The 26,902-nt window shown below is 42.0% G+C and overlaps 3 protein-coding genes across 4 annotated transcripts; 1 reads left to right on the top strand and 2 right to left on the bottom strand.

Moving 5' to 3' along the window:
- Positions 1–144: 144 nt before the first annotated feature.
- Positions 145–25,549, bottom strand: LOC132260105 (probable beta-hexosaminidase fdl). 2 transcript variants are annotated; one of them, XM_059758041.1, is made up of 6 exons: positions 24,994–25,549; positions 5,752–5,922; positions 3,958–4,623; positions 2,727–3,624; positions 2,493–2,587; positions 145–2,430 (listed from the first exon to the last, which is right to left on the bottom strand). In XM_059758041.1, the coding sequence occupies exons 2-6, from the start codon at positions 5,892–5,894 to the stop codon at positions 2,271–2,273; spliced, it is 1,962 nt and encodes a 653-aa protein (XP_059614024.1). In that variant the 5' UTR covers positions 5,895–5,922; positions 24,994–25,549; the 3' UTR covers positions 145–2,270. The 2 variants fall into 2 exon arrangements, with proteins under 2 accessions (XP_059614024.1, XP_059614023.1); XM_059758040.1 differs by having other exon boundaries at positions 5,728–5,922.
- LOC132259129 (uncharacterized) lies at positions 7,294–20,694 on the top strand. Its single transcript, XM_059756680.1, has 3 exons — positions 7,294–8,335; positions 11,917–12,058; positions 19,148–20,694. Exons 1-3 carry the CDS (start codon positions 8,172–8,174, stop codon positions 19,898–19,900), a joined length of 1,059 nt encoding a protein of 352 aa, XP_059612663.1. The 5' UTR covers positions 7,294–8,171; the 3' UTR covers positions 19,901–20,694.
- Positions 25,550–25,643: 94 nt separating the features above from the next.
- On the bottom strand, positions 25,644–26,610 carry LOC132261175 (NADH dehydrogenase [ubiquinone] iron-sulfur protein 4, mitochondrial). Its single transcript, XM_059759799.1, has 4 exons — positions 26,462–26,610; positions 26,184–26,346; positions 25,953–26,128; positions 25,644–25,895 (listed from the first exon to the last, which is right to left on the bottom strand). The coding sequence occupies exons 1-4, from the start codon at positions 26,506–26,508 to the stop codon at positions 25,715–25,717; spliced, it is 567 nt and encodes a 188-aa protein (XP_059615782.1). The 5' UTR covers positions 26,509–26,610; the 3' UTR covers positions 25,644–25,714.
- Positions 26,611–26,902: the final 292 nt, after the last annotated feature.

Consider the following 26,902-nt stretch of genomic DNA (forward strand, 5'->3'; position numbering starts at 1 on the left):
GGAAGAGCGACTTGACGTGCGACATCTTCAATTATTTAGCAGCACAAGAATTGGCACGTGAGTATTTTCCCAGGTGACGCGCTGTTTTTCCCAGGAAAACCGCAAAGAGACGCTCAAGGCAGAGTTTTGTTGGAATAATGTCCTTTTATTGGATTTTTCTTATCTCTCTCTTCTCTCAAATCTACATCTCTTGTCCTTTCACTTTGTTTCTCCGTTTCTGAGGTACGTAAATTTTAGCAAAAATTAACAAATTTCCACTAATTTATCTTCTTCTTAAACACTAAAAAATGTTCCTTTGTTCTTATTCATCAATCAATCCTATCAAATGGACACAAAACGCAAATATATTCAACAAGTGTGTGTTTAATCTTCTAAATTGCTCAAGCGCGCCAAAATTGCAATAATCATGATACTGTAAAATATTTCAATGTACAATTAAACTATCCAACTATTGCTAATTATACAATTACTAACACTCAAGAATCTTATCTACAATTAAGAATCAGAAACAAGTCAATTAATGCTGATGATTAATACAAGGAAAAATACTCCAACTACAGAATCATCTTTTATACTACAATTCACTAATTCAACGCTTCTCTGCGTGGAGAAAAAGTCGCATTTTCTCCCCTTTTCTCTTCTCGTCATTCTAAGTATTTAAGGTCACGCTTTGATCACCTGTATTCCTAGACACTCTCCATCAAAAACTGGGCGTTAGCAATACAATCCGCAATGCAATCGTCTCAAAACATCATTCGTTTCATCGTTATTCTGCAAAAAATCACTCCTCTCAATTTGTAAGTAAATTTTCCACACATCTTCCTAATCAATTTTCAGTCTATCACAAAACACATGATGTCACTTTTGCTACGCTTCGTGAGGTTTTTTTTTGTTCATCTTCGATGCTTGAGAGCAGCTTTTTGAGTGATTTTCTTGGCAATACAAATTACACTTACAAATATTCTTGGCTTCAACTGAAATTGCTCACGAAATTGGATTATATATTTGGCTATTTTTGGATCTTCCAACATGTCTTTTATCATAATCTCCCTAATAAAATCTATTGCGCTAAAAACGAAAAGCACCCAAGTTTACAGCACGAAAAAAAGCTCAAAAATTAACTGGCAAAAAGAAGCACAAGAAGGAAATTGTCCGCGCGCCATGCAATTTCTATTTCATAAATTTTCAGCTTTTCCACCACTTCTGCAACTTGCACAAAGTCCTTTCATCGGTTACTCCTTGAGATATTTTCCCATGACAAAGTGCGTTGGAAAAAGAAGTTTTCCATCGTGAGAAAGAAAAAAACACTGAAAACTTGCTCATGTTAAACAATATTTCAACCCCGCGGGAAGTTGAGAAAGTGTAAACGGTGCAAGTTTTTTAATTTATTGGATTAAAATGCAGACGGTGCACGGCGAAAAGATGAGAATAGTTGATGTTTATACGTTTCCATGTTTAATTACGTCGTGCAAAAATTACTAACAGAGCAAAAAAAGCTCTGAATTGAAGGAAATTGCCATTCAGAGAGCCTGAATGGGAAAGTGTTCCTAAACTGTGTCAATCGATATTGAAACCACCGTGATAATCACCATTTTGACTTGGGAATAGACTAATGAATTGCAAGAGTTGCGTAAACTCTAGGAGAAAGAATTTTAAGTCAATCGCGCGCTTCATAATTTCTGTCTCTCTCTCTCACTCTCGAGTAAGTATTTCAACAATCACATTGGGTTAGTTAGAGTAGAATTGATAGCTAAACTGCAGTCAACTAGGAAATAGCCATCGGCCTATGTACACGTTTTTCGTGGCAAGAAATACAAAATACTACGGAATAAATTATAAAAATACATAACATTGTCGTGAGGAATAGGAATTATTTTCGTATCATATTCATATCATACATTTTCATCGCCAAGACCACGCACTAAGTAATTCTGCGAGAGCAATTTATCTCTATCTAAAGACGAAAAATTTCACCTTCTTAATATCAATTTGTCAACTAAACTCAATGTCACAATACCGCTACAATATTTCTCCATATCTTCTTACTTTTTGTATTAAATATTTAAAACGCCCACTAACTTCGCACACGCTCAGCTTCTCACCTCTCTTCCCTCGTGAGACGTGTAATTATGTAAAAAAAAGCTCTAAGTGGTACTAATCACAATTATACGATTAATATACTCCAAATCCTCAGCGAGGACGCGCGGAGTAAACAATGTCCTCAACACAATCTCTCAATCACTTGTCCTCGCGCAGAATTATCTCAACAGTCAGACGCACTCGTCCTGATTTTGGGCACAGTATTTGGGAAAGATCGCCTCAGCCTTGATGCCGAGTTGCACGAGTCGATTCCGGAACACGGAAAAGCGACTGAACACATCCTTGTGGACTGCGTCAAAGTCATGCTCATCATCAGGATCTGTCCACAATCTGCGGCGAAGGTAGAATAATAATTTGATATTCGACAGGAAACAGAAAACTCTCCAACTTACCTCTCAGCCAAGGCTGCAGCTCGCGGCCAAACTCTGGAATCGAGCGTCGATTCGTCGACTTGTTCTGTCCAAAGGCAAACCTCGCCGCCAAGAATCTGTGAAGGAAATCACACATTTTCAAACTGTTCTTCAAAAGCTTTAACCCTTTGCCCACCAAATTGACCAGTGGAATCAGTCTGCGAAAGGGTTAAATCACGTTTATCGCTCGGCCTCATTGGAATTATCCCCACTGACCTGCTTCATTTGCACCGGCGTGAGCCTCATGCGGTTCCACGGGCGGTGCTTGTAGACATTCTGCCACGTTCTGTAGGGCGAGCACGCGCCCTCGCCCGTCGACCGCCAGCTGCCGAAGCCGCAGTCCAGATACCACGCGTCCACGTGCGAGATGATGAGATTGAAACCGTTCTCGATCAGGTCAAAGTTCTCCTGCCACGTGCTGCCGCCCCACACTTGCACGGCGAAGGAGTTCTTTGAGAGGCACGGCGTGCTCGTGAGTCCGCTCGACCACACCACAGTCACCTTCGGCGCCGTGCCGCCGTGCGCCTGCCGCAGCCGCTGGAAGGCCTGCAGCATGAACTCGCACCACAATCCCCTGAGGTCGGTGTCGTTGAAGAACTGCGCCCAGCAATCCAGGTTCACCTCGTCGCCACCGAGGTGGAAAAAGTCCGTGGGGCCCGTGAGCTCCAGCAGTTCCGCGTACAGTCGCTGCAGCACCAGATAAGTGTTGTTGTTCTTCGGGTTTAGCTGTCCGCATGGCGGCTCGCCACAATAGAAGCTCCACGGCTGCTGATTGATGCACAGACTCAGCTCACCCATGCCGTGCTTCGGGCCCCAATCCCAGCCGTTGCCCGCGTGAGCCGGCGCATCGATCTCCGGTATCACCTGAATGCCACGCACTCGAGCGAACTCCACAATGTCTCGCACGTCCTCAGTGGTGTACACCTCGTGATTCGAGTACGCGCCGTGGATGGCCAGCTGCGGATAGTGGCGCGAGACGAAGGGGAAACTCTGGGAGTCCGTCATGTGCCAGTGGAAGCGATTGAGCTTGCTCAGCGCCATGCCCGAAAGTGTCCTCTTGATCGCCTCCACGGAAAAGTAGTGGCGCGATGTGTCCAACATAAGGCCTCGGTATCTGCAGGAGAACACATGATTTATTGAGCAGGACTAATTGACTTCATTCACCTCTCACAATGACACCTCTTCATGGGGGCGAAACCACCCTCACAAGAGGGTGATTAAGTGCTTAAATATGATGTGCAAAAGACACACACACAAAAGTTTCTCAACATTTTGGAGGATAAATGAGAGTGAAATTGTAAATTTGCAATGCTCAACACATAAATTAATGCTAAGAGCTTCTTCTCTTCTCTTCTCTTCTCGTCCAACTTCCAAATTCCACCAAAAAGCACACATTTCTCAGCATGATTAAATTTACGACCTGACGCATTCTTCACCATCAACTCACCCGAACTTTGGAGCGTCCTCCACATATGCGCGCCCGATGATTCGCAGCAACTTGTCCTCGTCGTCATACCAGATCATCTGCTGGAGCGTCGTCAGGGCGTTCCGGGCGCCAAAGAAGCCTTTCGCGTGAATCCTCACGCTCGTCTTGCGCCCGTCCGACTTCACCGTGATGTTGTAGCTCTCATCTGTGTCCACTCTGAGCGCCACGTCCGGATACTTGGAGATCTTCACGGTGACTTCCACCAGGTCCAGCTCGCATGGGCGGTCGGGTCGGCAGAGGGTGTCGTCAGGGTGTTTGGGGACACTTGTTGCCCCATCGCCACCCTCCGCTGCCGCCTGATTCTCCCCTTCGTGCTTCTCCTCCTTGGCGATACTCTCGATTAATCGCAGATCATCCATAAACACCAGAAACGCGTCCCTGAAGAGACTCTCCACCTTCTCGAACGGCGTCTCTACGTTCGCCTTCACGTGCGCCGTGGCGAAGGTGAGAGATTTACTGCCCAGCGTCACCTTCCCAGTGGGTTCGGGCCATATATTTGGGGCGCCGCACGTCATCGAGCAAGTGAGGAAGGGCACTCGCCTCTCCCGGTGATGCTCAGTGAGATAGTGCTGTCGAACGCATCGATCATTCACGCACTTGTACGTCCATGTCTTCTCCGAGACGAAGCTGCAATAAATATGAAAGAGGGCTTTATTGTATCTCGATATTGTCTCGAACGCATTATCAAGTCAAATTGTCTCGTATTCCGCAGATTTATGACATCTATCATCGTCTAAAGTGAGATTACGGTAGTTCTTATCATTTATCAAAGGCTCTCATCTGTTTAAAAATACACGGACTTTTTCCAATTCCTTTGTTTGATTTTATGCTGTCCTGAAACATAACGTTTTGCCATTGAAATATTCAAATTGCTATTCACATTATGACAATACCAAATGATATTAGAACAAATCAAGAGTAATTTCTCAGCTTCTTCGCCGATCAATAACAATAAGAGTTGATCTGATTAACTTTCCAATCATTTTCACACTTTAATTCCTCCATTCTTGAACATCCCACACTTTCCTATAAATAGAAGTGTTCGGCATATCAGGAAGAAGTGGCAAAATGATAAGAACACGATGATATTTTCAGACAGAAACACAATTAAATATTTATTTACTTCCCACACTAATTGGATTGGGATTGAGTGGCGAACAGTAAACTGAAGTGCGTAAGAATATTTCTCAATCGAACCGAATACTTCTACTTGCATTTGCACACTTTGTTGCGCTATTTACAAAACATTATTTGCAATTTGTGTAAGAAATCTAAATGCAATTAACACACTCAAAATCTGGATTGAATCAGTTTGTCAAATGTATTAAACAGAAAATTTACATCTACCGGATATTTCGCGAAAATTAATGTTGTCGAACAATGTTAGGCATCTGACCTCAAATAAATTCATTTAGAGAGAAAACATACAACGTAAAATGATTCATTGATACGTAGTTTTAAAACATGAATTAAATATCAGTCTGACGATATTAGAAGACAAATTTGACTATCAATTCATCATGCATGAGAATCATAAGAGTGAAATACGTCGTATTTCATTCAAATCAAGAGACAGCAATCGATTGATTTAAAAATAAATTAATAAAATACCCGAAAGATGTGGTTTGAATGGATGGAATACGTCAATTGCATCGTGAATTCAATGAAATATGGAGAAATCATTTTGACGCAAAGTGATGAACATTAATATTAATATCAATTCATGCATACATTTTTCCAGGATCAGTGACTAACTTGGTTCTCACGAGGCGATCGAAGGTGCTCAAGTAGGACGACGGCTTGAGTGCGTCCTGGTTCCAGTAGAACACCATCAGGACGAAGGTCATGATGGCGAAGAGAGCGATCAGGGTGCGCCTGAGGAATGCCGTGAGAGCCATCTCGTCGATTCGCAGCCACTGTCGTCACCTGCAATTGATATAAACGACCGCACTCGCTTTTAGTCATTAAATTTGCATTAAGACCTGACAAATTAGGAGGGCGCGCTTCTCTGCGCGCTCAGAGGCCGCCCTCGACCGTCATAAATTCAAGAGGAGAAGAGAGCACTCGTCTTAAATCACTTCCGGCCTCCGGCACATTTCACACACAGCCCAAGCATGCAACCATCTTTGCAGCCCCCAAGAAATGTCCCTCGAGCGCCAAGTTGGCCTATATTTAGGCCGTCATCTTCACACCCCAGCCAGAGGGAATCGCCTCTCGGGCGCCCGCACACAACTGGCGCGGAGGACAAGAAGACACTCTGCACTAATTGGCCTAATGAGTCGCGGACATCGTGTGCAGCAAGCACACCTCATTCGCCCATCGTGGATCATCCGTCGCTTACAACTGCGCATTCTTTTCTGCCAACACCGCGTCGCGATGACTATTCTGGCGTGTGGAAAATATCGGAATTCACAGTCATTTGTGTTGGTGGTTTTGTTGCCAAGGAGCGCGTCCAAATGCGCCAGGATAGAGAAGGTTACTCAAACACCATTAAACAACATCCATTTCAGTTCACAACAGTCGTGAACGAAAATGGCGTTGCAAAGAATTACAAAATTAACAAGTTGCAAGGTAAAGCTCCGAAGGCTGAAGAAATCCGTCTGAATGCCAAAATTCTCCGTTTAGCAAGAAATTTTGGCTCTAAGATTAAATTTTTTCCGCAATTAAAGCGGTTCACATTTTCCAATTCAAATTTCCAACTGTCATTAATTGAAAAAGTATCGAAAATTGTGAACAAACTACTAAACTTTTAGTGCTGTTCTTCCCCATAAAATTCATGCCAATTGCGGTGTTCTGTCAAAGCGCAGGTTGATTTTAAACTCATTACGACATGCGGACTACCACATTTAAATTCACATATAACGAAATTATGCAACGCCCCAAAAGGCAAGGACAGAAGAAACCCAACTAATAGACACTAAAAGCAACCTGCTTCACCAGCACAACACCCACTAGCGGTTGCTGGCTCATTCCAGCGAAAATCAAAAATTCATCGGAATTTTACTGTGCAGTCGTAAAGCTATAAAATAGTGGCTACAATATTCTGCACAGCGACGCGCGGGAAAAACCACCCCCAATACAGCAATTCGGCTCGTCACTGTAGCTCAACAATCCAACTGGCGGAGGCACACAGCCACAGCGAGTGTACACGACAGTGTGGAGCAGGAGCAACACTCTGTTTGAGATCCATGGAAAAGTGGTGAGTCGCGGTCACGCGAGAAAATCTCTCTGTGTGTGCGGTGGAGGAAAATCGTTGGGGAAAGTAGTCGTGGAGAAGACACAAGTGCGCTCAGTTCGACGGAGGAAACCACCTTGCAAGGGTGGAAAATATCTCTGGTGCTCCCCTATTTTCGATGTACAGTCCTTTTCTCTCTCGCCACATCGTGCCACACAATTTCTCTCTGGCGGGTCGCAATTTACTCTGTGTATTTGTGAAGTCTTTTACAATGAAATGTGTCCATTGAATTTCAACACTTTACACGAATTGTGCAGTTCTTGTTAACGCTTTTTTTCGACTCAAACCAGTGCAAGAGAGAGCGAAACTGCCACAAGGAGTCAAACAACTGAACAGTGTTCTGTGAAAATCCATTTATACAACTTTTACCCTCGCTAATAACTTTTGTGTATCGTGAATGAAATAACATAAAGTGCAATTACAACTTTCATCCCCTTTCGATTTCTCGACAAACATCGCCAACCAAACAATTCTGCCACACAATCTTTCCGAGCGTCTTGTGCACCTTTCTCGCTCTCTCTCTCTCTCTCTATACCTCAACACGGAACAATAAACTCCCCGGTGGAAATGCCGTGGAGGAAAAAATGTTGAAACATTTTGCAGTTTTCACAATAAAAAGAGGAAGGAAACTCTAAAGGAAAGGGAAGATTTACAAGAGCTCACTCGAGTTGGTTCAGGAGACTCTCGTTTTTTTATACCCTCCAACTCATCTCTCTGCATCCCACACAATCCATTCATATCTACATTGTATTGTTTTCATCCACCACACCGAAAGATAGAACCGCGTGGATATTTTGCGGTGCAAAAATCCCATCTTCCTCGCACACCGTGAGCGCGCTCTCGATTCGAGTCCATTTGGCAAATTAACACACTGCAAAGGGATACTCTCAGAAAGCCTCTGCCTCGCACATAGAACCCTCTCGCTGCTTCTTGCGGAGTGATGTCAATGAAACGATTGGCCGTGATTGCAGCCGTGAGTTCACACAACAGCCTCAGCAACAACTCCATCTCGTACTACAGCGTGGAGAAGGGCGGCCATCAGGGACTCCAGACAATGCGTCCGGGCGCCAATTTACACGGAAATGTCAATGTACTTCTTGGCGGGTAAATAATTCCACCATCAGCCATATCAATGGATTCATTATCGAGCCCTTTCATGCTTCATGTCATGCCACATGTCGAGTGGTGTGCTAATTGAATCCTTCTCATCATTAATTGCTAATTAGTGCTAGGGCAACATTCTGGGTCAAAAACCATCATCATTATCACTTGGACACCGCAGCAGAGCTTGTTGCGAGGGTGTTAATGCAATTGAGAGAATACATCATGTGATTTTCCACGCAAATTACCCCAAATAAAAATCTCATCATATCAGAGTTGAGATGGAAAAGAACAACAAGAAAGATTTAGGAAGCACACAATTTTCCGTCTTCTGCATTGACAATTTATTGGAATTTCTCGATCCGCAGTGACGCTAAAATTGACAAACACTCAACAGATTCATGATAAACCATGTATCTATTGCCATTCCGCCCTCAACTCTGATGTCAATAAGCGTATCTCATCGATTTATTTCACACCACAAGAGAAGAAACCTCATATATTTTAGATTATCAATTTGTACCGTGTAATGGTGTGTCTGTATGGCACACTTTGAGAAACACATTTGCCAAATTTCTCAATCCACCGTCGAGACATCCTACCTAATACAATTCCATCACCATACTAACTTTGCACAATTCAACTTCGTTTAATTAAACTTTATACTTCCCCTTTGCTCACACACATCGTCTCTCCCCGCCCTTCCTCCCTTGGCAGATACAGAGTAGGTTTGATAGGGTTTGGGAGGCCGATAGAGGAAGCTCCCGCCCAGCTTATCATTCATCCTTTCCCACACCCCGCGCTGTCGAACATTCACATGAAATAATATAACAACACAGCGCGAGTTAACGGTTGGAAATAATATTTGAAAATTTCACTTTACAGCACAGGATTCCAGATTGATAAAATCCATTCCCAACACTTTCGTACATCTCCCCCGCCCGCAAATCCACCCTAATGATTCACTTAGAGGGCGTCTGAGATGGATTCCCAGCCTTTAAATCGTTTTTCAATTCAATTTAATTCAATCTCCACCATCCATCGTCTTTCGCCAGAAGTGCCACGCCATGGAAACACTTTAACAAGATTGTGACACTGAGAGAAAATGCGCCACGAAGAGAATCCCAATTTGACCAGAAGCAACGTGATTATTTCATTACTTATTACACTTTCCTGTAATTAAGTACACAGACATACTTTTCCATCCTGTTAGCGAAAGTGGGCCGTGCGCTGAATGAGTGTGGGGGCGAGAAAGTATTACAGGTGACATAAGTGACACAGAGGGTTGATAAGTTTGAGTAAACGGCGCTCAACGACAGAAAACACATGAAAATGCTCTGCCAAATGGGTGGGACTTGAAGCACTTCAATTCATTTTACCACTTTCTGCCAGGCAACTCTTGCAGATTGGTAACAAATAAGAGTTCTTAGATAAGATTGGAACGGTGACAAAGAGAAGAGCACACGAGAAGTGAATTTAGCGGAGGAAAATAATAGATTTTACGAGGAAAACTGTAAGTTGAAAAGGAAATTAATTAATTTACAGGATAAATAAGGAGTAAGGGTGAATAGGAAGGGAAAGTCTTTTTGAAGCAAGAAGTGCACTGTTAAAGATGCGGAGCTTAGATCATCTTAAGTAATTTCACCGCTTTCTGCAAGGAGAAGTTGACTGAAATCTCAGTGCATCTTAATTTACTAGTAATCATGTCAGTGATAATGTAAACATCTCAATATTGTGCTAGTTAACCCACATTTACGAGCCCCTTAACTCCCCCAAATCCAAAGTGGAGCCTTCTGAGCATTTGTGGCCGGTGGAAGTTTTTGTACTCTTGCGGGGACTCAGGTGACAATAAAGAAGCGTAAATGTGAACTCTCCCTTCATGATTCACACACACAAAGTGGTCGTGGAAATTTGGTCACGCGACAAATATGTGACTTTCATCTAGAAGCCCCATGCAAAGCCCAAAGACATAGAGGGCACCGTGGGACGCCAAGTGACGACACTTCGACCCCAAATCGGAAAACTACAGCGCTAGTGTGGGAGAGAAAGTGACTAAAAATAAGTTTGAGGGTAATTCATGGTGGGATGATATGGGTTTATTTATTCATCACCTTTTCAGCCACATCAAACACAATACTATATTCCATGGGAAATCGATCTCATGCAAGAGGGAGAGAGAGTTTCAAGAGACTTTTCCGAAGCTTTTCATTAACTTTCCACCTCATTTCCCTCCTTTTGTGTGTCCATTCTCACACTCCAACCAATATCTCTGGCGGTGAAACAAAACTATCCACACTGCGCCCAACCCCAATAACAAAATGATTCATGGGTGGAAAGTGTAACTAAATACGAGACGAAGAGGATTCAGTTACGTCTTGTATTTGTCACCCTCACACCACAATCATTTGTTAGTCAACTTCAATCTCTTGTGTTTTCCTCATTCACACAAGCCAGGAGGACGATCGTTGGCAAAAGGTCAGACAAACTTTCCTCTCACACCCCCTCTCCCTCTCACTCTAAGCTTTCTTCTCTTCGCCACGGCCAACGAAAGCAGCCCTCGAAAGGCCCTCGATGGACGAGATAGTGTCTTGCATGTGTTTCCACCATGAAAAGTCTTCCTTGAGCCACACAGCGAACATCGAAAATAGATGCAGGAAGAATCACTGCCAGCAATAATATATCACTATGTGGCCATTACGACACAACACCCTCGCGATTCCTATCGCCGTCCACTCCACGCTCTTTCCCACGTCAAACCGAGAAATCCATCGCTGATACCGTGATTTGCTGTCTGTTGCTCTTATTCCTCGTGCTGGCAAATTATTGTTGAGTTTCTGCCACACGATTCCATTTCTTTTTTTTTCGTCTTCTCACCAAATCGATCGTGAGTCAAGCTTTTTCCGGTATCCAAAGTGGAGCGACCCATTAGTATCCACGCCCAGGTGTCGTGAACCAAGCCCCGAACGGAAGTCAAACCCCTTTGTCGCCATTGAGACGCTCAGAAAACACCCCGTGAAAAACTATCTTCCTTTCCAATTACTTCATGTCTGCTAGTTTTGATAATTTTTCCATCATCTACCGTGAAAAATTCCCTCGTCAGAATGGAGCACAACAAATTGTTGATGAAGATAATTGATGATGAAGGTGAAAATTCATCCCAGAGCAATTTTTCTCTTCTCAATTTCAACTTAAAACAACACAACCATCGTAGAGAATGTTTTCCAAAGAAAACCACATGAGAAACATACTGGAAAGGAAAATCGAAGTGGTGTTTTAAAGCCACGCCCCTTTGGAATCTCCGCCCACGTGCGTCTGCATTCTTGCAATAAACTACAGTTTATTGCAGGATTATATTGGAAAATTCTGTTCATTTTCATATTCATCCCTTCAACCTCATTACACATTTGTTTTCCAAGTATTTCACATACCGCGCTTAATGAGATTTGCCGAGTCAGATAAAGAAAATACCTAGAACTCATGCAATTTTTTGATGACTCTGCAAATGAATTATCTTTTGACATTTCACATTCATCCCCAATGACTATGCAGTGCATTTGATTAACTCTCCATGTTTCTCTTCGCAGAGCAATGTTGTCCGTGGTGATAACAGTGGTGTGTTTTGTATGTTACTGCTGTCATCGCACCATTAAGAAGCGATCCACATCCACATATCGTCAACGATGGCTCGAGACTGACACCAATATGGAAATTTATAGCGTCGAGCAGGTACATGAATATTACATTTTATTCCCACACCCACGATTTTATTCGAAAATCTCCCGCGTATCGCATTTCTCCATCATTTTTATTGTCTGCGACATTCGAAAGAGTGTCCAATAGTTTAGCCAATAAGACTCCATTTCTTTGGATATTATATTCAATGCAGGACATGATTTATGGTTTCAATGGCATCGTCAAACATGAAAATATACTTCAATTTCGCCAATTTCAACACACACACACACACACACATAGAAAAATTCATACTCAGCTCTCCATTGACTGTGAATCTCTTTCCAAAGCCACCCACGCAAAACCCACACCCAGAGCGCATTAATAACGCCAAAATCCCGGACTGTCTCCAGCAGTCTTGGGGTCTGACGGGCGCCCGCACGATAGCGCGCCCCACAATAATTTCTCCCGACGTCCTGCCATATTAGCCGGAAAGTACACCAAGTATTATCACCGTGCCAAGCGGAACGGCCTGACATTTCGCACACAAAACAGGCGCGCAAGAGGGTGACTTCGGCCCGAAAGAAGGTCAAATTTGTCGGGAAACTGAACATTTTTCGGAGCTTTTCGCTCTAAACCTCCATGGTAATTCTTCACGCCATCGCTGACACGCTCAACAGTAATGATTTATTGGTGTAGATTAAGCATCTCTCTCTAAGAGATTATTTGTGGAAGTGAAAGAAAATAATCGGAGATTACGACTCCACAAATACACGATGAAAATAGATGGACTATTTTTATCTTCTACAAGATAACGACCTATTACGATATGGAAAGTAAACACTAAAGAGGTCCTCTTCTAGTGTGGAAACATATGTAGTGAATTGACGGCGTGTTGTCAAACAAAAATACAGTGAATTTGTAAATAATCACGGGATTAAAATAGTTTCAAAATTGTTTATGAAAAGTTAGAAAAATATTCAGACACAACATCTTGAATTCAAGTGTCAGAGTTTTCATTTTTAAATAGAGTTTTAAAAGTTTGTTCAATAAAATTGTGCTTGAAGCTAAAAATACAAATTGAAATGATTTCTAGATACAGAAATTCTCTAATGACTAAAAATTATAGTAGACTCAAAACTTAAACTATTTGACAAAAAAGATATTCAATTAGTTTAAATGAAAGTTTGTATAAAACATACAAGTTTACTCTATTTTTCTTATAATTTTCCATAGTAAAGTAAATTGACAAGTTAAAAGTTATGGAATTATAAAGAAGTACTTTCAAATAAAATGAACGTCAATTCTCATATTAGTTAGAATATTTAGCAAACCTAAAATAATATTTGCAAACCAACATTTCATTATTTCTCCCAATTCCACATGACTAAAACCACTCTAATTGCGTGTTTCCACTCTTTTTCCCCGCTTTATTGTCACTTTCTTACAACAATAAAACGTGTCAGTAATGCATAGGCAATAAAGTTCCGCACAATCTACGCTTCCTCACGTCACGACGCTGTCTAAAATTAGGCTGCAATCGAGTCGCCCCAAAATACACACACGGATTAACGACGAACGGATCGAGAGTGGTTGTAAATGAAAAACTATCGAGTACGTGTCCTCTTGCATCGAAATGTCTCGAGAGCCCACCATTTCTAGGTCACCGGGCTTTTTTCTCACCCCCCAAAAAAGCGCCCGGTGGAAGTGAAAGTGCGACGCTATTTCGAGGGTGGTGTTCGCAAGAATTTATCACAAATGACAAGCACGTGACACTTTACGGGGTTACCACGGAAAAAATAATCCAATTCCGGCCGCAGGAATCATCATGTCTCGCGACCACTTGTGGGTGTGAAAAACTTGGGGCACAGTGCCGTTTTTTCGCCACCCCCAAAGGCCGCGGGGTGCGGAAAAATATGAAATATGACAAATTACGCTGGAATTATAAACGCAAATCATCATTTCGAAATTAATAGTATGAGTGTCGCAATGTGCTGAGTGAGACGAAATTAAATTTTTCCAATCAAAGCACTTTCGCCCCACACCATCCCTCTGAGGGTGTGAAATTTACACTTTGGCCTTCCTCGTGCACGAGAGACACACACACACATCGCTCTGCAAAGCATTTTCATTTATTCCGAACGGAAGCAGAGAAGCTGCTGGCGCTCCTGACGAAAGTAATTGAATCAAAAAGTGTGATCTTTCTCCGCACCCCAAGAGCCGTTTACGTCCACAAAACATAGGGGGTGATTTGAGCTGTGAGGAAGCAGAAAAAAGACACAACGAACGGGGCATGGGTTTGAGTGTGCAAAAAGCCCGTCTCAATGACTAATTTCACGGTCTGAAAATCGATTCAATTTTCTTCTGCACGAAATTATATTTTACTCAAACATGCGTGCTGTTTTTTTTTTCACCCCCTCCGCGTGTCTCTCGCCGCCCACCCACTTACTACCGACCGGGTAGTGCGAGAGGGTGGGCGGAAAAATGTAGGTGGTTTGGGCGCAAAGCCCGAGAAAAGTGGAAATAATAAAAATAAAAACGTTACTGCGTCAAGGCGCCCGAAAAACTCACCCCCATTTCGGCATGTGTTGTTCTAACCACTCCAAGTCAACACCATGGCCAAAAATTCATTCATTGCCTCCTCTCTGTGAGTGTGAAAAACCCTGTCGTCATTTTCCCTCATTTTCCTCCCATCAACAGGGTGAAGCTGAGTAAAATTTATCTTATATGGTAAGACACATATAAGTCATTTTGCTTCACCCCATTTCACCGCGCCACTTTTCGGGCCAAATTCAAACGAATGCGTGCTACTGAGAGCCGAGTTAATAAATAAGAAGATTTACACCACCCAGATAAAGAGGATGGATAATTTGGCGAGCGCAGAAATTGTTAGTTAGGACACAACTTTTTTCATACGTTCTACACTCTTTGATAAGTTGAGAGGAAGAAAATGTGGTGAAATGAGGTCAGCGATTGAAGTACCAAAAATAGTACTATTGCAATTTCCTCAGCTGACAACATCTGTCCATCAAGAGACACCTTTGCAAATCAATTCAGTGACGCTTTAGGAATCACAATAGCACAAATTTACTTATTTTCAAACCACTTGATTTAGTTTAAGCATTTCATCTATAATGAAAGTGGTTAAACTTTCGTCACCCTTCCTTGTCTCATTCTTAAAACACAAAATTTTGCATCTTATATCTAACAAGACATTAATGTAATGTTGCATTGTTTGCTGATTAGCAATGATTTGTATCATACAATTTTCACATTTACAGCACATTAACAAAAATACAACACTTTCCATTTTCTGTATTGAGACAAAGCACGAACGAAATATTAGCAAAATGCTAATATTTTGATGAAAGTGAAATTGAAAGGAAATCGTCAAGCGATTGGCAGAAAAGAGTTTCTCCGGCATTCTCCATTTCAATTATCACCCAATAACCTTCAGCACGGCCTCACATCTTCATCATCTTTTGCCTACCTCGTCAGCAGCATTCCGAAAAGAGTGGCTCGCGTGGAATCAACCCTTGAATCTAACACGATTGAAGGCGTCCGTTTTCAGCCATTAATTTAATGAAAGTGACACGGTCGTTAATGGAAATGGGACAAGTTATTAAATACAAGGAATCTACATGCCATCGTTCACGAGATGAAGTTTGAAAGTAATTGGCACATAGTTGAGGACGCTGACGATCCCAAAACCCATCTGTATATATGAGTTGAGAGAGTGGGTGGTCTTTTAAAGATTACCATCAATTTATTTGTCCCGAAAAATTCCCCTCATTCAGTGTCACTTATTTCGGTACAACAATGTTCTTTTGTCCACATATGCAAATCTCTTGTGTGTGAATCATGTGAATAGATCAGTTAATGAATGTCGTAATCAGATATTAATTAGTCATAAATACCACTCTTAGCGTCTAATTTAAAGTTGGCGTGGCGAATCAACGACTGTCTCCCACGCAACTGGTGTTCAAGAGCAAGATTATCATGTTACTCTTGCTTCTAATCATTTACGCATGCATCGCAGTTCCTCTTGGAAGACTTGTCGTCACAATAAAGCGACGACCTTTGCCAATTTGCATCTCCCCTGGAGTTGCATGAACTCAAGCGGAGAGTCACAGCAATTGTGTGCATTTGACTCGGGTCGCAGTGACACAATCAAAAGCCACTTCCGGACGGGAAGGGCAATCAGCGGTGGTTCACCGAGGCGCGATTTGCACTCAAGCATCAAGGTTAATAGTTCCCGCCTAACCGAAGCTTTCGCCACCCTCTCTTCGTCGTGGCTAAAACATCCCCGCAACCGCACAGAGACACACAAAACCGCCTGCAATTTTGCCATTCAATTGCATGAATACAGACAATTAGAACCTGCAATTGAGACTTTTCCCTTGAAGCTCTCTTACACACCTCACAATTTTCACGTCAAATCGCTTAATCAAGGTTTCGCTTATTGCCACTCTTAATGATTATCTCGTAATTCAAAGATTATTATCTCAACGAATTTTTTGTGCGAATCGAACCATCCTCGTCTCTATATAATGTGACTCACTTTTTCCATTAGTCACCTTGCACATAGTGCAATTTAATTAACCTACACTTTGTCGCTTCGCTCTCTCAAACCCCGCGCACACCATTCGGTATCTATTAAATTATTCGCCATTCCAAAAGAACTCCGTGGCAAATGGAATTATCGTCCATCGGAAGTTGACGTCAAATCCATCTCACACTCTCTGCACAGCCAGAATCAATCACCATCAAGACATTGATCACATTTTCCACTGTGTATCTCTAATTGGGCGGACTTTTTCCCGCAAATTGCCTGCAATTTGGATTTTTCACTCCAAAGACCGCCGATAATCGCTCCACAATATGACAATCTCCGAGATTCCCAGCTTTTCCTCTCTCTCTCTCAGTCTTCCGGGGAAACTTTAAGAGTTCTCAAATAGTTTCACTGGGGCAAATTGCCCTGAGCCATTACTCGAGTGGTGTTCATCAGGAAGTTCATTCAGTTTTTGTTTGTCGTTCATCCTCTGCAATTCTCTCACTTGTCGTGTTTTCCACCAGTGAGAATGTTAGGAGTGTTGAAATTTTGCGAAAATTTTCATTCTAAAATGCCATCCCAGGAGTAAATGCATATACTTTGATACAAAATTGGAAATGAGGTTTAAAAATTAGTTTGTTGTGGAAGAAATACAATCGAATTGTGCTTAATTGGGTAACATTGTGATCAGAGATCATTTCAACTGTCCTCAATTTCAGTTCATTTCACGATGTAATAGAAAATGCCAAATTAAACAACTCCATTAAAAACATTATCATTTCCATTGAAATAACAACAGTATTAGAATAAACATACGATTCAGAAGGCAAAATCATGAATATTTTCATTAATAAATCATTTCTTGCACAATTTGAAGAATCCCCAAAGATTATACTTTATAAATAAATTTCAAGGAAGTTGAGAACCTTCAATTTCCATAATCTCTCCGCTCCACACGCTTATGCTGTGTGTGTGTGTGTCTTTTGGAGTATATATTTCAGACGAGAGGAGTCAATATGTGACATCTCATCGAATTCGCAACACAAGAGATTACTGTGGGGCGAAAAGACGTGAAATGAAGTGGAAAGTGTATAAGGGGCGGTTTTCTGTGTAAGGAATTGGAACAATCATTAATCTCAAAGTAAACTCCAAAGTCAATTCATGAGACGACACACAAGCCATTGAGGCAGAAAGAGCGAATGAAATGCGAAAGAGCTCCTTCCTTTGGTGGATTTCGAGAAAGACAAGTGGAAGGAATTAGAGGAAAATTAAAGTGAATTTCATGAATACGCGCGCGTTGTGCAATGATGACGACATCATGCGCCAACAGTCGAGGAAAACCCTTAAATCCGCTTATGTGAAAACTGATGAAAACCCTTCTTTGGCACAGGGAAGAAGAAATCAATTCTTATCCAACACAAAGTATTCTTTTCTCCCCTTTCTTGAATTTCCACCTCACTCTCTCTCTCTCTCTCATCATTCATTTCCGCGCATCGGGAAAGTCTCCTGTATAAATTTCCAATCAGCTTTTCGGTTAAATCGAGAAGAATTCACCATCTCGTATTTCACTCAAATGCTAACATTGCTTCTTCCCGCCGATGGAATAAATATAAACACAATATTCTCAGCATAGCTATGGAGAAACATACGTAATCATAAAATAATCATAAAAAGAAGGAAAATTCACATAAGCATTAGCAGATATGAGACGATATTTGAGCAAGTTTTCCGATCTGCACCACAATCAAAATGCCATAAATCGATACGTTGGAAGAAACCATTTGAAAATTACTATCAAGGATTCTCCGAGCCCAAAACCTCCTTCATTTTCCCACGCTCTCCATTTTTCCAAGCACCGTCACGAAAAAAAATAGTTGTGCAACACTTGTTCATATTCCCAGATTGTGACATTCCAATCGTTGGCGAAGTCTTCGCGATGGCAGAAATGCGAGACACACGCGAAAAAGGATTGATGGAACATCTATAAAATATTTAGAGCTTTCTCCTTGCGCTGCTTCTCATTCTTGCATTTTATTATTTCATTTCGCCTCAAACTCGCTTCTCTCTCTAAACGTTCAGACACACATAAACACGCGCCCTAACCGCATTATGCATTCGCATATAAAGAGGAGAATTATTGATCGCAAATTGCAATTTTTCGCATAGGAAATATCATCGATTTTATTAGCATATAAAATTGCTAAAATATACTTTTTCATCCTCGCACTGCGACGATATGAAAATTGATGCGACACAGAGCTGTAAATCTGTGGATTGAGATTGATTAGAACATTTTTTTATTGCAAAATTTCACCTAATGTCTGTTGATTAGTCGTAACACATGATAGCCTGGAAAATGTCTCCAAATTTATCTTAAAATTGAAAACGATAGAAGGAATCACGCTTGTTGTCCTAGAATATTCAATTAAGACATCAATAAAGTGTGTATTTATATCACGAAAATCAAGATACCTAAATAAAAAACATATATATTGTCCAAAATTCAACCCCCAAACTGTAAAATCTCACAAAACCAGAACATTTCCAACTCTGTCAGCAAATTGAATTGACTGAATGTCCTTCTCTTGCAGTGTTACGATACATCGGGCATTTATGTGGACACGCCGGAAGGAGTTGCGCTGCCCGGTCACGGTCCTCCGCCGTCTTACGAGCAAGTTGTGGCCCTTGACGAGATGGCAGCTCGACATCCCAGCGCCTTCAAGCCCGCCCGAGCGATGCGCCACAGCCAGAGCCATCCCGGCCACTTCTGTCCCTTCATGCTGCTCGAGGCGGAGACCACCAAGTGCCCGGAGTATGCCCAGCTCAAGTGCGACGCAGAAGAGGCCGCGGGCGGCAATTCCAGCGACACGGCCAAAGTTGAGGAGCAAATTCTCTCCCCGCGCCACATTGTCACCGGCAAATTGACCCTCCCGTCGCCATGTCAGTGCCAACAGATGGACAACATGAATCCCAGCGGAGAGGCGATGGACTGGAGTTGCGGCACAACACCAGAAGACGAAGACAACCACCACCCTGTCGCCCACTCGCCCGCCGAGGCGAACGGGAACATTGTGTGCCACGAGAGTGACACAGAGTGCAGCTGCACGAGAAACAATAATTGTCTGCCGTCCACGTCGTCAGCATCGCAGCGCTGCTGTTGCAGCAACAACAACAACACGGAGATGGCAAGTGATGGTGATATGAACCAAAATCCCGGACCAATTGACTTCGAGAGCCTCAATGAGAATGGACTCGTTCGCATTGACATCAGCCAGATAATCGATAAGACAGGATTGCCGACCTACGAGGCAGCCATACGGCTGGAATCTAGCGGATACGTTTAGTAGGAAGAGCGCGGCGAGGCAAGGAAAAGCACTCTGGCGAGGAGGAGCAACGGAAACACGTGATTTCGAAACGTAGTCTTAAGTTTATATGTAATCCTACAGGGCGCACTCCAACACACACACACACCAATACCAAGCATTAGAATATAGAATGCATTTAGCCAATCCTGAGTAGCAATTTGGCACTCTCAATTCTAAGTCATTTTATCCAAATGAACAGCCAGGAATTTTAAAGGGCGATAAATAATAAAAACACTGCTGGGAAAACAGCAAATTCTCAAATCGCTGTCACACAAGTAAAAAGAGACATTTTCCGACATATGTGAACGAAAACTGGAAGAAATTGGCTGATAATGAGACATGGAAATGGCATGAAGAAACGGCGATGCTGCAGTGAAGATTCCATAGCACTTTGCCCACCCATTTCGCACATCCTCCAACACTCAATTTTCGCAAGAGAAGAGAGACATACGAAATGAGAGATAAACGACACAAAACACGCATTGATCAATTTCCAAAGAATTTGGTGAAATAGAAGGCAAATTATAGAGACACATTCTTTAGCTTGCTTCTATCAAAGTGCATATCAAACGTGCTCTATAGAATTTCTAATAACAAATATACAGAAAAATACACCAGAAATAGAGAAAAAAGAGTAAAAATATTGTGTAGTGCGTAAATCCCTAGAGAAGTAAACATTGTGTATAAAGTGACAATTTGTGTATAAAAGCCGATTCTTGTACCAGATGAAAAAAAAGACATGATGTAACTCAAATAGATCAACACTGAAAATTGCCATGGAGACTTTTCTTTCATTCGTCCCGCCCAAAGTCGGCTCTTCAGCCGCAAAATTAATAATGTCACTGAACCTTTCTCACAATTTACACGCGTTCGGGACAAAAAAGTGAATATTAATTGCACGAAATAAAGAGTTCAGTGACGCAAACGTCGATTCAACTCGCCATTCTTGTGCACGAGAACCAACAAGAGAACAGTTTATTTAGTTTATTTGCTATAGTGGAATTGAAGAGGAAAACAGTTAAAATAATTTCCAAATGAATGCACTGCCGAGTCTCAAGAAGTCTTTCTTTTTCACATCTCAATGACTTGTGTTGCTCTTTTCTTCGCATATTTGCGTCACTCATTACTCCATCATCTCGGCAATTGCTGTTGGATTTCTTAACTTTCTTCGCGTGTTCATTTGCAGATCAATATATATAATGTGAAATATTAGCAAATATTTTTCCCATCGAATGAATGAAAAAGAGCAGAAAATTCCATAAATTTATCACTCAGAGGCAATGGAGTAATAAAATATCGCAGACAGTTTACTAATTACTTTATCGCCGATATAAAATAAAGGTGTAGCAATATGATAGATAGTCCATTTAGATCTAAAAATTACAATTTTGTCACGATAAAATGTGTATTTGTTCTCAAGGAGTTCGTTATTACAGCGCGAATGGAAGCTTATATTTTTCCGATAGCGTTTAATGCCTCTTTACCTGATAAAAATACACATTTTGATAACAAACTCATCGATATTTTCATGGATTTCCCAAATCATATATGAAGAATTGGGTGAAATTGAACAAAATTAATGATTTTGGAGTATTTTAAGTGACTGAAATGAATGCATTCGCACAGAAAGATGTTAAGAAGAAGCACTTCCGATTTCAAGCGCAATGAATTCCGAATGAATGCCACTGTCGAAAATGTGGCACTTCACTCACTTTCAACACCCACACTCTTCAAGCGCTTAAGCACTCAGTCACAGTCAAGAGCGAGAATTAACACAGCATTTAGCATATTGCACAATATGCCAATAATTGCCATTAATCATCTCGTTTGACCTGACCCAATTGATGAATAGCAGCTTCTATTGGAATCCATTCGCATGGCAAATTAAACGCACTCTTCGCGCTTCAGCACGCTGCGATCGTAAAAGAGTCCTCTTATCACAAGCGCGATTTACCCTGAAAAATGCCAAGAGTTTGGATGATGATTTTACCACCCAAAAACCCACCCACAAATGATTTCAATCAATCGCTAGTAAAAAACACGAGCAGTTTCACGTTCAAAACTCCAGAGATAAGAGGAGACTTTTGACAAAAAAGCACACAGTGATAAGAATCACACACTTTTCTCTCTTCTCTCGCTTTTCATGTCAAGCAATTCTATTGATGAATCCATCTTTGACGAGTGGGAACAAAATACCTCTTCTTCCACCCAAAACTCTTCACTTCATTTCGCCATCAGCCACACACAATTCCTCAACTCCTCCAAGTCATCAAAGTGCAATAAAAGACAAACGAAAAGTTTGACTTTCTCCTTCACACCCGAAAAAAAGCATAAAAATACACACACGCACTCAAAATTCCACCTCCATTGACACACTTTTCCCATTGCGCGCGCGAGAGGCATCAAAAGAGGCGAAGAGCGGAAAATTTGATTGAGGAAAATCCCACGAAATTCGCCGACTGACGCTCAACAAGAAGATGGTTTTATTTTCGGCACGACGATGGACAAGTGTTGTGTCACCAGAACGCCTCCAAGTGAGACAAAATGCTTGTTTACACTTTGGCTGGGAATTTGATTTTTAATGAGCTTCTGTATGCCGAAGAGATTCGCCGAAATTTGCCAAAACACGTGCTTCTCACTCAATTACTTTCCATTTATAGATGGCAAACACGAAAATTTTAGATTTAATGAATTGAATACAAGTTTACGATCATATCTTATCGAATTTGCAGTATTATAATTGTTCAATATAACGACACAATATTAGCGCCATTGTTTATCTGGCCAACAATTTGCCTAGTAGAACAAAAGATGCCTTGAGAGAGCGCTTTCTGGAGAATCACGACGCCAATCGCATTCCATCTCAGGTGGGATGCACATAATCGATTTCCGTCAATACCAATTAGTCACGCATCGCGTCAGGTGTTTGCCAATCCACTCTCGCTCCAAATACTTATGTTTGTCAGCAAATTGCGTCTGGTTGCAGAAAGCCAACTTCTGGCTGATCTCGATGGCGACCATTAATTAAATATTTACTCCGAATATATTGGCAGGGTGACGAATTGTGTTCGCTTATCGACGCAACCGATAAGGAAAACCACAGTTAAACACAATGTTAAACATGCTGCTGAAGTGCTCCAACAACATCGCCCCAGAAGGGCGATAAAAAGGCGAAGAGAACGCGTTCTTAAGCACTTGCCAAAAGGGCCGAATTTACGGGTGAGTAATTGCCCTGAGCAAAATGTCTTTCTTTCACTGATTAGGCATTCAATAAAATTTCGCTGCGGTGAGGAAAATTTTATGTCCAAAACAAAACTCGTGAAGTTCCGCCAATTAAAGTAACGTTAAAATATTGTAAAAAGTCATTGCGGCTCTTTACAATGAATTTATGAGCCATTAAATTGCACGACAATAATTGCAAGTTTATTGGGTCAGTGTTCGCTGTGCGCTTTTTTTTTCTTCATTCATCAATACCTGAGTTGCTCAATGTTGTGGATAATTAACATCGCCGCTATTGGAGAAAGTATACAAATATTTGCTCAAGCTGTTGATTCAATATGTAAATTAACTGAACTCCAAAATTTACTAGCATTTCTCTCTGTTTCCAAAACCATTTATCGCCGTTCCATGTTTGTTGATTGATAAATAGTTCTTTCTGTTTGAGCACTCCACGAAGTTACCTTGACCCATTCAATTGAGCAATATTATTATTTAAAATACAATTAAAGAAACCGAAAGCGTGAAGGAAAGTGCCAAATCATAAGTTGTGTGGCGACCAGAGAGGAAATGAGACGCACTAAACACAGCTCGAGTGATAAGAAAAGAACTGAAACATGGTTTGAGAGCATTTGCAAAGAAATGTTACTCGCCACAAAGCGAGTAAGGCACATTAATTAAATGTAATTTAATTCACTGGAGAAGTGGAAAAGTAATGAGCACATTAGGAGGCAAAAGAAAACTGAATTTTTCAACATAATTCTACAAATTACACAACTACACATTCATTTTTCTAACTTTCCAGTAATTCACACAGTGGCGCAATCTCAGGAAACCGGAAAATTTTATCTTTTTCTCATTCTAATTACTTTTCAAGGTAGTGCGAAATGTAAAAAATTGATTAAAAAACATTTTGAGGCTGTGTTGAGCTACAATTTATGGGGTTTTCAGTTTTAAAAACATGTGATTTGAAGGAAAAGTGATTAAAACCAGTATTTCGGAAATAAATATTAATTGAATGAGGCCATAAGTGATCCAAAGAACAAGTTTTGGGCACTCAAAAGATAATACGATCTAAAGAACTTTATTGCCCAGTCGAATTCTAAGGGAAGTTAGAAACTCTCAAAGGGAGGGACATAAAAGAAATCCTTGTTCAGTGGTGACACCTAGCGTTGAGCCATACGTATCACAATCGAGGGTTCTTGATCGTCGCGCCAGGTTTTCTACAACTGTGATTTTATTGAGCCTCTCAAAGCAGTCAATCGTGCAGAATTCTTTTGAATGAGTTCAGAAAGCAATTGAAATTTGTTTCGTGATCATTACGTCACTGTCTTTTCAATGCCCTATTGATAAATCTTCCAAGCACACTCAGGCAGAGATAAGAGTGTGTTCCAGTGCACTTGGGCGTCAAATTTGCACCTGTAATCCCGACTCAGAGACTTGAGAGATCTTGACATGCTCTGTGCGCTGTTTACGGGGAAAATTTCCACACGCCAAAAGTGCTCAAACAATTGACAAAGCTGAATTGTCCCACATTTTACGGCTCCACACCTCAAAAACTCTCGCCGGTGGATTTTGTGCGGAGCCTCCAATTTGCATGTTTTCTTGCCCGTGGCGACAAAAGTGTGTGTATACTTTGAACCCGATAAACTCACTTCCGTCAAATATTTGGCGACTTTGCTGCCTCTTTCTGCGAAACATGAGAGTATTGAGTGTGGAAAAAAGACTCCGTTTGCGAGGATTGGCGAGCAAAAAGAGTGACAGAAAGTCGTGGGATTTTCCAAAAGGTCACGCGTCAACATTAGACGAGGGGCGCATCTCGGGATTCTAGCGGAAAAATCACCCGGAAGACTCACCTGAGAGTGGATTGTGTGCTCTATTGATTCCGCATCGATTGGCGCTTTATGTAATCCGCAGTGGACCGACGATGCTGCTCCTCATGCCCAAGTGCTTTGGTGGAGAAAATGGGTTGCAAGTGCCAGAAATAGATCGTCAACGCGGGCGCAGGTGAGCCCCCTTCGCGCGAAGCACACTCCTTTTGAGACGCGGAAAACCCCGCTCACTGTCAATTGTTCGCGGATTTCTGCACTATGCCTGGCCTTATCCGGCTCGTAAATTACACTTTCTGGGCTTCCACAGGGCTCCTGGTGTCCACTGTTGTGGTGCGGCTCAGGGGAAATTAGTGGGAAGGCTGAGAAATGCTGTGGTTTCTCTTTTGCACTCGGGAAATCCACTGAAATGCGTGCATCTGCGGGAAAATCACTCTCACCTCAATGGCTATCGCACACACTGTCACTGCTCAGCCATCCCGAGAAGTACTACTGGCCATCCCACCAGCTACACACGCCACACAATTATTTCGTGTTTTCACAGAGAGATATTTTGCTATTTTCTGTGTTTTATTTCTCTGTGTGAGGGCAGACTTTGTTTATTCGGAAGCTGACGTCCACTGCTGCCAACCCGAAACTCACCACTTCGCCTTTTGTACTTCAAAAACCGTTGGCAATAATTTTCAGTAATGATTTTATTTGAAACAAAAATCTATGGATGATGGTTCAACATCGTCCGCTCCTCAGTTTACTTGGTTGACACTCGCGTGCGCTTGTTCCAGGAGAAATTGCTACCGTAATTCTTCACTCTCTTCGGCTTCTCGCGCTCCTCGCCATCCACAAACCAGCGCAAGCCATTCTTCTCGCAGTGCTCAATCGCCTCGTCTTTAGAGTTGAACTGCAGCTTCATGTTGGACAGAGGATCACCGCTGGAAGGACAAGAGGATCTTTAGTTCTTGGACAAGTAAAATATCACTACAACTCACCTTGAAGACCATCCCATGAGCGGATTTTCCCATCTCTCGCGGGTGTCGAACTCCATTTCCCAGTTCTGGATGTTATTTGTGCCGCTCTGCATGGCATTCTTCGGAGGCACGTAAATCCTCACGCGGCGGGTCTTCACGTGTTCCTCAGGCACGCCCGTGATCGGACTGACATCAACCTGAAGTGTGCACAGCGTGAAAAGGAGGAAAACATATCTAACTCACAACTTCTACCTTTGACGGGACTTCAATGACTCCGGCGAGCTTGATTTTGTGAGCTTGATCATCGGGCTTCGTCAAAGCCACATTAGCATCCAGTTTGGGGGCTTCTTTATACTTCAGCGCCTTTGAAACGTCATCAGAGCGATTCACAGATGACGAGGAAATCTGCCGGGCCCTAGAAAAGCGGAAAATTTGTAAAATTCCAGGTTGTTTTGATGACATAACACGAGCACGAATATAAACAATCTCTAAAAACAAGAGAAACTCTGGACAATTGCAAGGAATTTTACCACTGCGCAGAGCTCTGACGAGAGATAGTTCTCAGGAGACTAGCCATTGTGGGAAAATCGCACTGAAACTGTGAATTTTCACGAGTTTTCCTTCAGGAATATTTTTTTGCACTCGATTGGCTGTCACTTTTCCGGAGATCGGAATTGCCAGCCGTGGATGACTTGAAGCGCCTCTCGCGGAATTCCGCGGCACAGTTGTTTTTTCACTGGACGCCAATTTTTGTGATTTTCTCGTAGTCTCACGTTTAGTGGCTGTTTTCCCCAAAAAACCCATCGTCTATCGTCACATTTTGCTGTATATAGTGTGCTGCGTGTTTGCTTGACTGGAATAGTGCTGGATATGAGTCGCTCAAGTGAGTAAATAAGATGTGACGAGTCGCGGCGCATCTTAGTTGTTTACCTTGAAACTATACTTGCTCCATTGTCCGTCTTCTCGGTCGT

This window comes from Phlebotomus argentipes, unplaced genomic scaffold (genome assembly GCF_947086385.1).
Source record: "Phlebotomus argentipes unplaced genomic scaffold, Phlebotomus argentipes genome assembly scaffold_18, whole genome shotgun sequence".
Lineage (NCBI taxonomy): Eukaryota > Metazoa > Arthropoda > Insecta > Diptera > Psychodidae > Phlebotomus > Phlebotomus argentipes.

Coding starts and splice junctions, on each gene's coding strand:
- LOC132261175 (XM_059759799.1), bottom strand. CDS start 26,508: ATGGCTAGTCTCCTGAGAACTATCTCTCGTCAGAGCTCTGCGCAGTG. Junction 26,347..26,461: donor CGTCAGAGCTCTGCGCAGTG/GTAAAATTCCTT, acceptor CCGCTTTTCTAG/GGCCCGGCAGATTTCCTCGT. Junction 25,896..25,952: donor CTCATGGGATGGTCTTCAAG/GTGAGTTGTAGT, acceptor TTGTCCTTCCAG/CGGTGATCCTCTGTCCAACA.
- LOC132260105 (XM_059758040.1), bottom strand. CDS start 5,894: ATGGCTCTCACGGCATTCCTCAGGCGCACCCTGATCGCTCTCTTCGCC. Junction 2,588..2,726: donor CGCCGGTGCAAATGAAGCAG/GTCAGTGGGGAT, acceptor TTTCCTTCACAG/ATTCTTGGCGGCGAGGTTTG. Junction 2,431..2,492: donor GCTGCAGCCTTGGCTGAGAG/GTAAGTTGGAGA, acceptor CCTTCGCCGCAG/ATTGTGGACAGATCCTGATG.
- LOC132259129 (XM_059756680.1), top strand. CDS start 8,172: ATGTCAATGAAACGATTGGCCGTGATTGCAGCCGTGAGTTCACACAAC. Junction 8,336..11,916: donor GTCAATGTACTTCTTGGCGG/GTAAATAATTCC, acceptor TTCTCTTCGCAG/AGCAATGTTGTCCGTGGTGA. Junction 12,059..19,147: donor AAATTTATAGCGTCGAGCAG/GTACATGAATAT, acceptor CTTCTCTTGCAG/TGTTACGATACATCGGGCAT.